Here is an 18,143-nt window from a genome sequence, read left to right as displayed (position 1 = left end):
GAGTATTTAGTTGGGAGGGATGGGGGCGTTGGGAAAGTGGGGAAAATAGGAGTTGAAGGTAATCGGGAGAGAATACAAATCAAAACAATCGTACATCTAGAGGGGAAGGATGGGTAGGCCTCAAGGAACCTGGTAAGACAAGGTCGACGAAAACTCAGAAAATAGCATGATTTTTGAAACAAAACCGAACTAGGAACACACAGAAACATGTAGGTGAGAAAATAAACAGTTAAAACGGGACAGATAACGATGGAAACTTAGCTTTGAGAAAGTCAGCAGAGACCCCGAAGAGAAACCTGTCAACGCTCCAAACCCAGAACCGGAAAACCTTATCATTACATCCACTGTACCTTGCCATCACGGGATATTCTTGCAAATAAGAACGCCCATCCACATCCGCTTTGTATGCAAACTAAACTTGATGGAAACGACAGTTTAAGAAAAATTGTACATTTTATTCATTTGTGTTCTCCATATTCTCATAATAACGGGCTCACAAAGAAGATCTGTGACAAAAGTTCAGTTGGTAAAAATGTAATGGCCTGGACAGACACACTGAAACTCAATGGTAAATAAATAAACACGGAAGTGATTACAAAAAAAGGGGCATCTCTTGCTTGAACACGAGGGTTCCTCAAGGCTGTGTTTTGAGTCCTTTGCTGTGTTCACTTTTACTTTTGATTGTGCTACTCATCTCGAAAACAACTTCCTGGTTAAATTTGTGGATGACACCACCTTAAATGGCCTGATTAAGAATGACGAAATGGTGTACACAGATGAGGTCCAGAATCTGGAAGAGTGGTGTTCAGTGAATAATCTTGAACTGAATGTTAGTAAAACTAAAGAAGTCATCGTGGATTTTAAGAAGTCTTGTGTGACACATGCCCCTATCTATCAGCATTGATGGTCATGATGTTGAGACTGTGAGGTCTATAAAATTCCTGGGCATTCACATTTCATCTGATATGTCCTGGACTATCAATAATGGAAGTATCACTAAAAATTACCCCCGTGCGGGAGTGACGGTCATCTCTGCGAGAAAATATATATAGCCTCCTGAAGGTAGGGCAGTTTTTGCAAACTTTGAAGTCAAGTGACGTGAAAACGAAAGCGAATATCGAAAATCCGGCCTGATAAAATTTAGATATTGTTCCAATGATTCATATGCCACAATCAAATTCAAGATCGCTTGAGAAATGGCGGAGGAGATAGAATTTGAAAATCGTCATTTTCGCAACGGACGGACGGATCGAAGGACATCTACACCAATATTATTAGGTCATGTTCGAAGAGATGACCTAAAAAGGCCCAGCAGCGCCTGCACTTCCTTAGACGGTTGAAAAAAATTTGGTGTGCATCGTGACATTTTGGTGAACTTTTACCGCAGTGACATTAAAAGTATTTTAACGGGATCGATTATTATTGTTTGGTTCAGCAACATCACTGCACACAACCTCAAGTTGTTGGATAAAGTTGTTCGTGTTGCACAGAGGATCAATGGTGTTGACGTTTCTGCATTCGAAGTTATCCACATGTCTAGATGTTTTACTGAAGCCTCAAATATTGTCAAAGATTCGAGTCATCCTGCATTTAACATGTTTGAACCGCTACCTTCTGGCCATCAGTATCGCAGAATTAAACTAGAAGGGCACTTGGTAGAGCACATACCTCTGCCACACAATGCCTGATCCACAAGAACATATCGGGCCCAATACATTTTTGAAATATAATGCTATATATTGTTTTTGGCCCCATCTCTCATGCTGAAGAATCACTTTTAAAATTAAATAATTCTCGTATCCAGATCCAGATTTGGATCTTCACCAAAATAGAAGCAATTTGTCATGGTAACACACCCAACGTGTCCACCAAGTTTCATCCGAATTAGTCTAAAACTTTTTGAGATATCGTGCTATATATTAGTTTAGCCTTATCAATGGTGAAGAATCACATAAAAAATTCTCAGATCCGGATCCGGATTCGGATCTTCACTAAAATTGAATCAATTCGTTCTTGTCACACACCCAACGTGTTCACCGAGTTTTGTGTGAAACCGTCCACCACTTTTTGAGATATGCTATATATCATTCTTGGCTCTATCTCTCGATGGTGAAGAATGACTTTAAAAATTATTGTAGTCGGATCCGGATCTGGATCCTCACCAAAATCTAATCAGTTTTCCGTGTCGTACACCCAATCTGTCTACAAAATTTCATCCAGATCCGTCCACAACTTTTTGAGATATCTTGCACAAAGACAGACAGACAAACATACAGACAGACAGAGAGGAGTGAAAACACAACCTCCTTCACCTTCGGTGGTGGAGGTAAACATCCACCAACCATTTCAGGAATAGTTTTTATCCTCATGTGGTTCGACTTTTAAACCATGAAACTTGATTTTTACATGTCAAATTATATACATGTAAAGTTATTTTTTAAGAGCACTCATGTTCAAAGAATTCTGATGTCGCTACTGTGATATTCATGTGTGCTCCATATGGCAATAAAATTATCTGTATCTGTTGCTGATGCACTGCAGAGGAGCTAACAAGGGCTATTTATAGTTACTATCACTTTGCCCTTTCACATTTTGACCCAATTATTAAGTATTTTCTCCATATACTGATAATAAAGGTTTGTTGAAACCGAATGACAAAACCTCAAATGGTAAAAAAAAAGTTATGGCCTGGACAGAGACAGACAGACAGACACACAAAGTCACACACACAAGCGATTGCAAAACCCTGTCTCACTGTGCAGAGGAACGGGCTAATAATAGTCGTGGTGCGTGAGTTGTGGCTAACATTTGCTAATTGTGCGGATCGTACATATGTCACTCATCATATCACCACTCTGGTTTTCCCCACTCCTCGCTCATCAAGCAGCTGAGTACAAAGATCGAGTATAGTGTATGGAGCCTCTTATCCCTATTCTCATCTATTACTTTGAGTGCATCATCATTGTGCTTATCCTTCAGCCCTCAAAAGGCACCACGCACCTACTCCCACAAGTCTGTTTGTCACTCTATATAACTTTAGTGTACCAGTTTACCCAATTCATTCATAATCCACACCCCTCAAATTTCCCAGTCCTTTCCAAATACTCATAAAACACAGTTCTCAATTTTTTTCACTTACCCATGCCCAACCATTGCTACTATCTGCCCTCTAGTTTCCTTCTGTCTTTACGTGGCCTCATAAATCCTACACTTGCTTCTGCCCTTACTCGCTGGGGCTCCGAAGGAACTGCCAAGCCCATCACATGCTGCTTTTTTCTTTTTTTCTCTTAATCCATCCTGCATCAGGATGAGTCGATGAGAAAGTTGTGCAAAAGCAACCCCCAATTATTATTTTTTTGCATGAAAAACGCGATAACTGCAAAAAAAAGTATGCAAGCACCTTCAAACACAACACACCATGCATATACTCATCCTCCAGAGGTTCCACTATATCCACAAAATTATGCAAAAAAAAAAGTGGGAACATAAAATGAAACTATGTCTACTTCAAAGCTTGAAAACCAACCTTAAAAAAAATCCATACTAAGCATGTATTGCTGACAGTTCGGATATACTCACCGTATTCAAAAAGCACATGAGGTACTTCAAAACGATGTAGTTGACTCCTGATAAGGCGTTCAGTATTTCCTTTATCCTCGTGACCCGAAGACTCGACTCCACGCCTGGGCAACAAAACATCACGGTTGCTTTGTGGTCTCGCGCCTTCGATAACAAATGTTTGCAAAATTACATTGCAAGAGCATTTACTTGTGATCCTTCAAACAGCAAGCTAAATCATATCAAGGATAGCTGTTTGTGGTTAAAAACTTCATGGACAATGAGTAACAGTTCACATTTGTAAGCTGTTTTCCATCCATTGCACTGAAGGTTATTTTATGATTTTCATATAAATATTTTAATTTTATAATAAAGGCCCTTTAGGCCTTCAACCAGCAGTGAAAGAAGTGCCCAATATTAGTTTTATCCATTTCGGCAAAATTATATAAATGCATGACCTTATCTGAGCATGATTTATGGATTTATTTAATTTCTGTGTACAAGGGCAAGGCTCGTAGAAGACCTGGAACACAAAGTGGATCAGAATGCAACAGAACAAAAGGAAGAGTAGAAAGAGAAGGAGTAAACACCAATAGCAGAGTTGAAGGACAAAATCGAGGGAAAGTTGGACAAATAAGGGATGCGATTAGGATTGAGGAGAAAGGGAGGAAGCATGGGGGTGGACAAGATAGAAACAGAAGCAAATTCTCAAAAGGGAAATAAATTGAAATTTGCAAGGAGGTGAGCTTGGGGTGGGTGTTTAACAGGAGCAGAAAAGTTAATTGTTTTGAATGGGGGATGATTTGAGATGGTGGTGAACAGCTGTCTTGAAGACCTGAAGGGAAGCATGAGATTGAAGAGAATAATGTGAAGAGAATGAAAAGAATCCCAAGCATGGAGCACATGCAAACGTCAAAAGCAGTCAATATATAAATAAAGACCCACCCACATCTCTCACCTGTGATTGGAGGTAATAGCCAATCAGCTCTCACCTAATCAACTAAACCCAGGTGGCAAGGATATATAAATTATAAGTACATGCTTGGGAGCCTCATTGGTGTGCATTTCTGTCTACATTGTCGCTGACGATTCGCCAATAAATGATGAAACCGGTCCGGTAGCTGAGGGATTCTCATGTGTGTACTGTGTGTGAACGTCTTTATAGTTGTTGAGGAACTCTGGGAAGGGTTCAAAACAGCGTAGCACTTACCTTGTGTAGGTCATCTTGGGTTGATGTATGCAGTTTCTTTGGCTGGAGGTGTGTGGGAGGGGTCAATGTATATATATATATATATATATATATATACATATATATATACATGTTGTTACGGCTGTGGAAATTCGCAGAACACCATAAAGGTTCCTTACATCAGTTATCCCGGTAACTGAGTGTTCAGATAGGTTTCCCCACCGTTGTTTGGAGGGATCCTTCGTGTTCATCGGGCTGTGACCCTTTGAGGTAGGTTTTTCTTTCTCTATCGTTATTTTGAACTGACATATCTCACCCACCATTACAACAACCACCACCAACTAAGCCACAATGCTACAATCGCCACAACACCACCACCATTTAAACATCTTCGCCACTATGCCAGCTTGCAAACACCATCCTCCACAGACCATGCGACGACCCTTTCCGCGTTCAAAAGGGTCCGAGAACGCGGGTGTAAAGAAAGAGAAAAGGAAACCTCCAATGGTGCGTGTGGATTTTTCCCACCTTTTTTCTCCGAGGCTGGTGTGACGGAAAGGGTGAGGAGGCTCGCTCACGATTGGTGGATACGAGGGGTGAGGCGCTGGGAGTTGAGAAACGCCCCTTTTCGAGAAGCTTCTCGAAGGGAGGCAGAGCGGAAAACGGGGAGGGCGAAGGGCGGAGCCCCAGGCTATATAAGGCGGACAGCTGCGAGCCTTGCTCTCCTCCTCTTCGTTGGCGCTCTTCTGGTCTGGTCTCCTCTCTTCGTTTTGCGCCCTTCTCTTGGTCTGGTCTTGTCTTGGTCTCTTGGTCTCTGGGTCTGTGGAGCAACCCGTACACCAGAGGCATGGGTTGGTGGAGAGTCCGGGCGACGTACCGGAGACGCGGACTGGAGGCGCAGCTCTGCCGGCTGTGGGGCGCGAACCTGCGCGTCCGTGGAGGAGAGTGCCAGAGAGAGCTTGCCGACCAGAGGCACCTCGAGGGTGCAGGTAACCTGCTACGGTCTTGCGGGACCCGTTCGGTCTACCAGGTCCCCTGTCATGAAGACCCAAGTGGTCCAGCCTGACCCCCTTGTCTGTGAGGGGGTCTTTTCTTGTGTTTCTTTTGGGTTTTTGAATGAATGTTGTCGTGGCGCCATCTGTTAAGTAAAACTATTAAGTGACTGTACATTTATTAATTATATTCGGTCGTAGTGCTTTCCCTTGCTTTTGTTTCTATTTGCCTGTATACGTGCTTGCCTGTTGTTCCTATTTGCCTGCTTACGTGTTGTATAATAAATGTGCTTTGTTCAAATGTACCCCATTCGTTGCATCCTCCTTTCACCCCATTGAAATGCCATCTTGCATCGCAGAATAAATAGCTGGGTTTTAAACACCCGTTTAATAGAATCGGATCCAGCGAGGTCGGCGATAATACCCGCTCGGTTATCACTGCAGAATGGAACGGACCGCTTAAGCCATTCGTGTCCCAAGCCGACCTGCGTCGAGGTACGGTCGCCCGGTCGACTCCCCGCGCAGGTACTTAGGTATATCGAGTTCGGCGAGTGACCCTATCTTGCGCGGGTAGACAATTGGCACGGCCGTGGTGGGGTTGAAGACCCACCCGTGACAGGGTTCCGGCGTTAGCTCCGGAAAGTCACGACTGAATTGTCCGTCCGGTGGGCGACGCGGTTGCTATTAGTGGAAAGTGGCCGATCGCACGCCGGCGGGCGCGAATTGGTAACTATATATATATATATATATATATATATATATATATATATATATATATATATATATATATATATATATATATATATATATATCAGCCCCTACCCTCTCCTGACTTTTTTTTTGTTATTTTGGGTGGCAACCCTGTTATTTTGACTTATTTTGAGGGGCAACTCCCCGTAGAACCCCTTAGACCTCAATTTTTTAATGTCGTGAATCAACTTTAATCCATCACGGGTGACGAAGGTGGTGGTGAAGTTTCATCAAAATTGTGTGTGTAGTTTCTGAGAAGAAAGGAAGTACATATTTTGGGGGGCAACCTCCCCTGCACTCCCGTCAACCCCAATTGTTCTCATTTCATGAACAAACTTTGGTACATAATGGGTGATGAAGGTTGTGGTCAAATTTCATCAGAATTTCATGTGTAGTTTCTGAGAAGAAGTTGCAAGTATTTGTGGATGGATGGACGGACGAACGGCGCGCCATCCCGTAAGCTCCCCGGAACTGTGTTCCAGGTGAGCTAACAACCTTACTGGAGGAAATCCAGAAGATGGAAACGTGACAGAGGGAAATAAAGGAGAGATGTCCAACATTAAGGAAGTGTGAAAAGAGGAATAAGGAAGTGATAAAGAAGATGGAGGAGATTGGAGCAAATGTGAGTGAGAAATTGTACAATAAAATGCAATAATCTCAAGGTGGAGTGAATGAGGATATGAAAATAATACGGTGTCATGTGAACGAGTCACTACAGGACCTAAACGGAAAGCTGGAGGTGGAGGAAAAGTGCAGTAAACGTAGAGTGAGGTCGGATCGGATGGTGTTTTTATTAGGCAGAAACAAAGACATATGTAGAAAAGTACCTCCATGATGTGAAGGAGTGTCAGGACATGGCAAATGGTAAGAGCACACATTGTTCCCCCACTGAGTAAGGTGTATATGCGTGAGGGAGCTGAGTGTGTGACACATGGAGACTTTCAAGGTGAGTTGTAGGAGTGAAAGTGTGATGCTGGAGAAAAAGCAAATGCTTGAGAAATGGCAGATTTGTAAAGATTGGAGACAATCTAGCTGCACAGGACCTACGAGACTTCGAGGAAAGGCAGGGGTCAGCATGAGCAGCCGCGTCAGCTCCGAGAGCCGATAAAGAGAGACGGGGCTACGATGGGTGATTTTAATGGGTGGAGGGCACAGCCAGCAGCAGGAGAGAACGTTAGTGACATCGTTGACATGGTAGGCAGGTATGGGTGAGATGAGGTAGTCTCAAGAGAAGGGACTTTGGGAGAAAAGCAGGATAGGATTCACAGGGAAGAGCACGGGTGTGTGAATGGTGATTCAGTCGAGTGTGAATATCAGTGTATTTGAGGATGTGAATGGAATCTGGTGAGGAGGTGGTGGCCTCGAGTATGAACACCGGATGTCACAGGGCCAAAGTAGTGTTTTGATAAGTGTTTAGTTGACATCTGTTTCGACCTTGTCACGTTTGGGCATGGCATTTGAGAGAAGTGATAGCATGGGTCAAAGAAAAGTGTCAAAATGTAACTATGAAGTCGAGAGTGATGTGGTTCAGTGGTGACAGAAGTAGTGAAGGGTAAAGGACATATTATAGTCTGATAACACAGAGCCCAAGAGGGCATGAGTTAGGGACATAGTGAAGCTGGGTGTGAGGGCCCAAGCTGGTGAGGAGTGTAAGGAGCACAGTGTAATGAAGAATTGAAAGGGTACCAATGGACGAACCTGTGCACTGAGTTAGGGAAACAGTTTTCCACCCATGGGATTGCAATGCTAAGTTATGTTTTGTTGTTAAATGAGTAGGTAAAGAGACAAGAGTATGAACAACCCACTTCTTAAGATATCAATCTCATGGAGATATACAGTGAGAAAGGTAAATTATACAGTGCTGATGCCTCAAATTGTAGTTAAATTGCCCACACAATGACTTTTGTCAAAAAATTAATGAATGGGAAGACCTTTGTGCTACTAACTCTTTCAAAGAGCTGTTGGAGAAGCGGATCATGCAGTCAGCTCTTCTCCATTAGACAGAAAGATTGAGCCGGCTGTCTTCTCTTGACATCATTACTACCAACATTGTTACTGCTGCCCACCAATCTCCACATTGCTCCCCGATTTCTGCTATAAACCACTTTGCTACATTATTTTTGATCAATGCACTCCCATTGCACGTGGCACTGCCCACTGCCGCAAACAATAATTGTTCCTGCCTTTTAAACATTTGCTGCCGATTGAACATTAATACGGTTGTTTTGCAATGTGTGGGCTAACATTGCCACCTACTTCCCATCCTCGTTACCAATTTTTGCTTCTTCTGAATGCCAATTGGAATCATTTACCTCTGCCACTGAAGATGGAAGGAGGTTATATTTTCACCCCTTTCTGTTTGTTTGTCTGTGTGCAGGATATCTCAAAAAGTTTTGGACGGATTCAGATGAAACTTGGTGGGCAGGTTTGGTACGTGGCAAGGACGAATGGATTCGATTTTGGTGAAGATACGAATCCGGATCCAGATACGAGAATTATTTAATTTTCAAAGTGATTCTTCACCATTGAGAGATAGGGCCAAAACGATACAGTATTGTATAGCATGATATTTCAAAACGTATTGGGCCCCGATGTGTTCTTGTGGACCAGGCATTGCGTGGCAGAGGTATGCGCTCTACCGAGTGCCCTTCTTGTTAAATACTGTGTATCAGATGGATGAGTCTGAAAGCAAATAGGTTATTGGAAGATGGAAAGAGGAAGTCGAACTTGAAATGTTTTGGGATTTAGCCTTTTTTGGAACCCTGCCCCCCCCCCAAATCCCCCACCCCAGGGAGTCGAGAGACACCAACATCGAGTTCGTCCAAGCCAGCTGGAAATCTACCTCATGGCACGTCGTGTGTGGAGGACTTTCAACCCATTTCTTCCATCCATTCTGGACGAGGGCAGCTCACTCAGCTCAACCAGGCCTTTATTTTATATCCTCCCGGCATTTTCAAATCGTTTTTCTACTTTTGAGCGTCTGACACCTTGAGAGATTCTGTGTCTTTAAGGAGGCTAGGTTAAGTAGATTATCCCGAGAATTTTTGTAGTTTTAAGCACAATTTATTTTCCGATGGGGACGTCTTCTAATTCCTCTTTATATAAATGATTTTTTGCGCTTACTCCCAGCTTCTCTTGTTTTTTATTTATTTATCATTTCTGTGTTTGGGATCGGTTACTCATCCATGCGTGAACAAATTACCAGCGGGTGCGTCGAGTTAGGTTCTTGGCATGAGTAACCAAATTGAGGATTATATGCCATTTGGCGCTTTGTGTTGCAAGGTAAAGCCGCTGCGCTCAGCATCTTGAGAGTTCATCTCCGGCAGACTCGCGTCGCCTGTTCGGGTAACTGAGATAGTTATAGTACATATATACATACACATAAAATTGGCATATTTTCAGAACGATGTCTTCTACTATAAGGTACATATTTTCACATTATTATGGTATTGTGATCAATAATATGATCAGTGTAGCATTCGGATGAAAGGATAAATTACCTTTGTTGTTCCAAAGAAAATCTATCACCATGGAAATTCAATTCCAGAAATGTATTCTTACAAGAGAGAGCAAGGATGCATGGGTGCAGATTGAATGTGAGCAGCGGTTGTGGGAGCTCCCGCAAGAACACCTTGAGAATCACTGCAGCAACATGGACGCCTTTGTACTCATCAAAATTCACAGGTTTACCTGTAGGAAAACCAATCAGACCAGCAACTTCATGCCCAGTATTGCTGAGGTTTCCGTCAAAACGATTCAGGATTAAACCCAACACATTTTATTTCCAAAAGTAATTATTACTTACAATTTTGCTTCAAAAATTTTTTTTGGAATAACAAATACATTTTCATATTTGTGAATGGATCAGGATGCAACAGCACAAAAGCTACAATAGAGAGAGAGGGGGGTGGGGGACACCAACAGCAGGGTTGAGGGACAAAATAAAGGGAGACTTGGACAAACGGTGTGGGGAGAAATGAGGGGCAAGGGAGGACGCATGGATGGAAAAGACGGATACAAAAGGAAACTCTCAGATCGAAAAACTGGAAATTTTGAAGAAAGGTGGGCTTGGGAAGGGTGGGGGTTGATGGGAGAAAAGATTATGGTTTGGGATGGGGGTGATCTGAGATGGTACTGAACGGCTGCTTTCATGACCTGGAGGGAAGAATGACATTGGAGCGAATATGGAAGTTGGTTCCACAGATGGGTAAAAAGAGAAACTAATGAGTGGAGGTGAGCAGTGATTTTGGATTTCGGGAGTTTCACCAGAAGGTAGTTGATGGTGGACCATATACACCTTACAGATACCTTTGGGGAGGAGGGGACAGTGCAGGACACATCACGGAAAGAGCGGAGGGTGCAAGACCAGAAAGGAGGTGGTAAATAACAGAGACCACTGACCTGTTTGCATTGAGAATGTGATCAGCCCATAGACTCAGTGGCATTGCAGGAGATTCCAATAATATTGAAGACCTTAGTTTCCATAGCATCAAGCTGAGCAAGGTGTGAGGCAGGAACGACAGCTCAGAGGGGAGAGCAGCGCTCCATTAAGCTGCGGATGAAGGCCTTGTGTGTGGATAGGAGTTAAGGTGAGCCATGGAAGGACTTTGAACGATGCAGGATGCCAAGTCGGCAACTGGATTTTGAGGCCAACTTTGAAATGTGGTTTGTCCAAGAAAGATCATGGCTAATCGTGAGACTGAGTAGTTTGAGTGACTGAATTTCCCAGGGGCATCGAGAGCAGTAGATGACTCAACATCAATGGACCCACAACCTCAAAGTTGTATCCAGACAGTCAATCGACACAGCAATGCAATATCCTTATTCAAAGTTATTTAATTATTACTTTTATTTAAAGTATTACTACATTTGAATAACTTAAATCATACATCACTTTATATGATAATATATAAAGCGATAAACACTTTACCTCATAGACATGTCAATTACACAGCACCTCCATATAACCATAGACTCAAACTGTCATTCAAATATCTAAACTGTCATCAACAAATGATTTTAACATTCTGCACTGCGTATCTTAGCAACCACCACAAAATTATATTCATGTTTATTTATTGGTTCACGAAAAAATATTTTCATGAAAAAAAAAATAAGTGACCACTATATTCGTTATTGTTGTGTGTCTGTATGTCTGTCTGTCCCGAGCATAGCTCCGTGGGTTTTGATCCGATCCTGATGAAATTTTGGTGGGAGGTTTATATCATGATCAAGTTGTGTTTTCCTAAAAATGGGCGTGGTGTGCCCATTATGGGCGGAGCCACGCCCAAAAAACATTTGTTTTAGGGGATAGCCGATTTCAATTTGCATCTTCTCCTTGGGGTTTGTCGAATCTGACAGGGGTTTCAGTATTTGGTTAGCCCAATGGCACCTGCATAGCCCCACGGAGCTCGATTTTTCATTTTCGTCCCAAGGTCAAGGTCACAAGGTCACGAACTTAGAAAATTGCAATTTTAATATAAAAAAATCCATCTTCTCCGAGGGGTTTGTTGAATCTGGCAGGGGTTTCGGTATTTGGTTAGCCCAATGGCACCTGCATAGCCCCATGGAGCTCGATTTTTCATTTTCATCACAAGGTCAAGGTCACGAACTTAGAAAATTTCGAATTTTGACATAAAAATCATACGACCGCCCAAACTTTGAGAGCAAGGATGACAATAGTTTTTATGCATAATCTTGATGTCATTCTCCATTTAAAGTCTTGAAACCATTTTGCTCTATCTCGAACACCTTGCCCGTGGCGCCCCCTTCAAGTATGTTTTTACGCCGATTTCATCAAACTATGGATAATCCGAGGATTGCGAAATGCGATATAGCCTATATGACGTTATATTGTTCCTGGAATATTCCAGAGGAAGTTTTGCACCAAAGGTCATAATCTTTGACCTTTGACCTTTAAAGTTCACAAAGGTCAAATTTTCAAAGTTGTGGGAATCGAACCGGGTTTTCGACCTTCTTCGACGAACTAACTCCATTAAGTTATAGCACGTATCCTGTTTCCTTATTTTAATGTCCACAACATTGTTTTGTGACCTTTAAAGGTTATGCAAAGGTCAAATTTTTAAAGTTGTTGAACGAAACTGGGTTTTCGACATTTTGCAGCTAATAATCTGTCACTCGTACCACATCATGTTGGTCATTTTTTATAACTTGGTCAAACATTATCACATTGTCTCATCCTTGACTTCTGAAACAATCTACATCGTCAAATACCGCTCGGGAACCATCGTCGACTTCAGACTTGTAATGTATTCTATAAACAATTTTTTTTTCATTTTTATCTAAATACTTTCATTATTTAATACACTCTATAAATACATGTATATATATATATATATATATATATATATATATATATATATATATATATATATATATATATATATATATATATATATGTATACATATATACATATATATACAGTCATGCGCCGCTTAACGACATTCCGGGCAATGACGGATCGCATATACGACGGATCTGCCAGCTCTGAAAAAAAAATATATATATATATATATATATATATATATATATATATATATATATATATATATATATATATATATATATATATATATATATATATATATATATATATATCTGAAAAATTCCTATCGCCGAGTGATGCAGCCTCGTATAAAAATAGCACATACAATTATGTACACTGTACAGTGCATAATACTTCATAATGATAATAAACGACAGTGTGGCCCTGTTATAATGCGATCGTTGAGGTCCATAAAATGTCATCGCGAAAAAAACAGGATCGTGCTAAATCAGGATTCAAGGATATCGGCTTTCAAACTGAACCAATGTTTCCATGTTTACCTTCGAGAAAGTAAATAACCTTTGAATTGAAGAATTCCGTGAATAAATCGTTGTTCTTAGTCGAGATGAAAACACAAATTTCTTTTTGGTGAAGCTTTTTATGTTGTTTAAACAATCGCACTGTTCCGAAAATATATCACACAATTGACAAGAGCTCGTTTATTCATTTATAAATTATAACATCGATGCAATGATTACGTATTTATAAAATCCAAACACTATTTATTCACCTTTCTATAATCGATGCGATTGGAGATTGTAAGCTGCTGCTAACAACAACCATGGCCGTCATGAACAGCACAAAGGTAAAACTAACCTGTCTTCCGTCTCTCTTGGATGTGTGTTACAATTGCCGACATATTCAGTGCAGTAACATGCTGTACAGGTTTGTATCCGAGGAGCAATAGGCTACACCATATAGCCTAGGTGTCTAGGTTTGTGTAAGTACGATGTTCGAAAACGAAAACAAAAAAATGATTTTCGCACGACGACGTCACTTAACGACGCGTTTCTCAGAACGTAACCCCGTCGTTAAGTGGAGCATGACTGTATATATATATATATATATATATATATATATATATATATATATATATATATATATATATATATATATATATATATATATATATATATATATGTATATATATATGTATATATGTATATGTATATATGTATATGTATATGTATATATATATATATGTATATATATATATATGTATATATATATATATATATATATATATATATATATATATATATATATATATATATATATATATATATATATATAGTTGTGGGCCAGGGTCAGTGGCGAGAATGATCACGAGGTGGGGAAAGCTTGTGTCGCCTCCCATCAAACTCCCCGGAATTGTAGGCCGTCGCTCGGAAAACTCCGCGAGCCGGAGGGTCGTTTAACCGACCATGGTCGCCAATATTTCAACTGCGTAGCGTAGGGTCTATTTGTCTATAACCAATTTGCCTAATTAACTATGCGATTTCGACTACCGGGGAAACCATGCCCTCGGCACGTCTTGCTCGAACCAGGTCACTCTACCGACTGCGGTAGAGTTCCAACTGCCAACTACCAACTGCTGCGGCACCTGACAATGGTCGCTGGTTTGGTCCCCGGTCGCACGTGTGGGACTCGAGGTTCATGGCGGAGCTCGGGTGGTGAGTTGCTGGGTCCATGGAGGGGTGGTTGGGATCGCTTTTCTTTCCTTGTAGAGGTCCAGCAGAGACAAGTTTGCCGCCTCGACGACCTTCGTAACAGCGAAAAAAAAAACCTTTCGTGACAGCAAAAACCTCCAAAACTCTCCAAACAGACCCACCAAAAACTCTCCGAGACCCCAAAAGGACTCTCCAAGACCCCAAAAAGACCCCTGCCTCAGAGAGTGCTCGGGAATTTATCGACCTCCTTCAGCAGGGAGGGGCCTTGGTGAACACACCTCGCTGTCCGCCTTTGATTGGACAGGGTCCCACGGCATACCTTTCCGGGGCGAGGCCTTGGCCCCTGCCGGGAAACCCCAGCCACTCTTCCACGTGGGTTCATACTTGACGAGTAACAGTATTAATGTTGCAAAGGTTGTCGTGAAAGAGTTACAACGTTCGTGGGAGCCAAAAACTGGAACCGCGAGATCTTGCCTTGGCACGTCAGTATGCGAGAAGGCAGCTGGTTGGTGGTGAATCGTGATGGGCCGAGGGTGATGCAGATGGGATGGTTGTGAGATGGCTTGTTGAAGGGTTTGTTGGATGTAAAGATTTAATAACCTAACAAAAAAGAAATCGCAACGCACGCCTCTGATTCTCCCACGAGACAAAAGGAAAGCGATCTGACTACACACATGCTTAACGACATTACTGACTTTTGGGACATCTGTATGTTGAATGCTTATGGTTTCCAGATCCGTAACAATAATATATATATATATATATACACATATATATATATATATATATATATATATATATATATATATATATATATATATATATATACACATATATATATATATGTTGTAGAATTCCTGCCCGTCCGGCATGCGAACGACCGCGTCTAACCAATAGCGGTCGCTTCGCCCACCGAACGGACAATCCAGTCGCGGCTTTCCGGATCAATGCCGGAAACCAGCCACGGGTGTGTTTTTAACCACACCTCAACCTTGTACGCACTCTATCTGCGCTACAGGGTCCGATCGCCAAATCTTCGATTTACCTAATTATTCGCGCGGGTCGGTTACCGAGAGATTGTACCTCAACGGGACCACTTGGAAACAAGCCGCTTAAGCAGCTCGCTTCCTTAAGGGATCACCGAGCGGGGTATTATCGCAGTCCGTTGGACCCGATCACTTTACCGGCTATTTAAAAACCAACTATATTCCGAGTGCAAGATGGGGCAGTTCAATGAGGGAATGGACGCAACGAACAGGTTTACATTCACACTAGGACATTTATTATAATAAAGTGCATATGGAATTAAACAAGGCAAAACACGTATGCAATTATACAAGCAACAAAAGCACGACAAAAGAACTACAACCGTCTACTTATTATGTACAGTCAATTGCACTTAACAGCAGTTCCTACTTATTAGACGGGCCCACGGACACACGTATGCACACACACCCAAGAAATGGTGGTAGAGGCCTTTAATAACGAGCTCCAGCTCGGAGGACAGGTGAGCTGAAACCCAGAATCTATCTCGAACCTCTCCACCTTGTGTGGTCTTCAAGTTGTTCGGACCCGGGCTCCAGCGAGAGCGAGCTGGATCCAATCGCCGTGAGCTGCGATCCTTCCCGAGCTCCCGCGAATCCTCCCGCACTTCTCAACACGTGCTGGGGAGATGAGGCGCCGATCCTTCCCGTCGCTTCCCCCAGGAACCACCTCCACGAAGAGGTCGATGAGTCGCACCAAGCCGGGAACCAAAATTGAAAACAAAGAGCTCCACGAACCAAGAAGAAGCCACCACCACTCGCAGCTTGAGCCGAGCGACCGGCTTAACTTCCTTCCAAGCAAAGCAGCTCGAAGCAAAAAGCTCTCCCGAGCCAAGCAGAAGCCGAAGCTCACGGAACCATCAAAGCAAAAAGCCTCCTCCCAAGCCAGGCCTCAGCCGAAGCTCACTGAGCCAGCCGAAGCAAAAAGCTTCTGAAGGCCTCAACCCGAACGCAAGCCAAGCAGGACCCGATTGTCTGCTGAACGACTCCTCTCAACTCCGTTCTCCAACTCTGCCCACAAACAAAAGAAAAGAGATCTCTTCCTTATCCTCTTCCGCCCTCCCCCCGCTCCCGGTGTGACTCATGATTCATGCCCTCGTGCTCCATCCCCCGCTCAGCCACGGGTGGGATGGAGTTGTTGACATCATGAGTCACGGGATAACAACATCCTTCCACTTCCTCTTCGCGGAAGAGGGGGGGGGGAGAAGTCTCCGTTGTTCATTCCCGAATTATTAAATCGATCCGCAGCGCATCTAATTAATTTCTGAACATTTAAACAACGGAAGGTGAGCTATCTAGGGAATAAGCACTTATCGACATAGCTGACTAAAGGAACCTGTATGTTGTGTGCAATCGAATTCCCAAATTTGTAACAATATATACACGAGGTGTGTTCAAAAAGTATCCAACCTTAATTTTTCGTGCGTAAACAAATGAAGCTTGGGAGGCGTGGTTTGGTGCACGTATATAGGTGATCCTAATCCGTATGCGTGAATATTTTCCTGCCTGCAGAAGCTGTCAGTCTCCGACAGACCGTCGATGAGTGAGGAAGTGTAAGTGAGCGCCGTCGGATTTTCGTTTTTGACAAAATGATGGATCACTGTGGTCTCATCGCCAGTGATCACTGTGTTGAAGAAGTAGGGATCACTGTTCACAGTCTCCAGCATGTCCTGTGCGATCTCCAAACGGAGTTGCTTCTGCTTGATCGTTTGCAGCTTTGGCACGAACTTCGCTGAGATTCTCCTTAAGCCCAAATCCTCAGTCACAATGGAATGAACGGATCCAATGCTGACGCCCGCCTCGTCTGCGAGTTCTCTGATCGTGATTCAACGATCCTGCCTCAGCAGGGTCCTCACTTGGTCAATGTCGATCTCATTTCGGGATGTTGAGGGCCTACCAGAACGTGCTTCACTTTCCACTGATGTGAGACCATCTTTGAAGCGGTTGTACCACTCTTTTATCTGTGTGGTGCCCATTGCTTCGTTCCCGAAGGCCTGTTGAATCTTGCGGATCGTTTCCACTTAGGAATCGCCAAGCTTTACACAAAATTTGATGCAGTAGCGTTGTTCAAGTTTTTCCGTCATTTTGTCAAAAACGAAAATCAGACGGCACTCACTTACACTTCCTCACTCATCGGCGGTCTGTCGGCGACTGACAGCTTCTGCAGGCGGGAAAATATTCACTCATACGAATTAGGATCGCCTACATACGTGCACCAAACCACGCCTCCCTAGCTTCATTTGTTTACGCACGAAAAATTAAGGTTGGATACTTTTTGAACACACCTTGTATATACTTAATAAATAATATTAATTTAAGAATTTACCTCGCTAAAATAATTAATTCAATATCATGATATCAAATGCAATGAAATAGGAACTTGTTTACATGAAAAACAACCAGACTTAAATAAAAGGTGACGATGGACTCTAAATATATTCTCACAAGACCTGATCAAACAATCAGCGAAATATCCTCTGTTTAACATGATGGAAAAAAACCTTCTCAGCACATTCCACAAAATCATCCTTCACTGAACAAATTCTTGCAAATCTAAAGAACTGAGATAAAAAAGACATTGTAACCCATTTTAA

The 18,143-nt window shown here is 42.4% G+C and overlaps 1 protein-coding gene across 3 annotated transcripts in view; it reads right to left on the bottom strand.

The window, feature by feature from the left end:
• Positions 1 to 18,143, bottom strand: part of LOC147024388 (rho GTPase-activating protein 8-like) — a 112,320-nt gene that overhangs the window by 26,288 nt on the left and 67,889 nt on the right. For all 3 annotated transcript variants that reach the window (XR_015058999.1, XM_085884266.1, XM_085884267.1), the window contains exons 11-12: positions 10,051 to 10,179; positions 3,580 to 3,683 (exon numbers count right to left, since the gene is read on the bottom strand). Coding sequence is in view for 2 of the 3 variants with exons in the window: in XM_085884266.1 (XP_085740392.1) it covers positions 3,580 to 3,683; positions 10,051 to 10,179 (233 nt within the window). In the remaining variant the exon portion in view is untranslated. The remainder of the gene's footprint in view (positions 1 to 3,579; positions 3,684 to 10,050; positions 10,180 to 18,143) is intronic.

Source organism: Eptatretus burgeri, chromosome 6 (assembly GCF_056783735.1).
Source record: "Eptatretus burgeri isolate ZD-2024b chromosome 6, Ebu_testis_v1, whole genome shotgun sequence".
In the NCBI taxonomy this organism is placed as follows: domain Eukaryota; kingdom Metazoa; phylum Chordata; class Myxini; order Myxiniformes; family Myxinidae; genus Eptatretus; species Eptatretus burgeri.
Note: the sequence above shows the minus strand (reverse complement) of the source record. Positions and strands in the feature narration are given on the sequence as shown.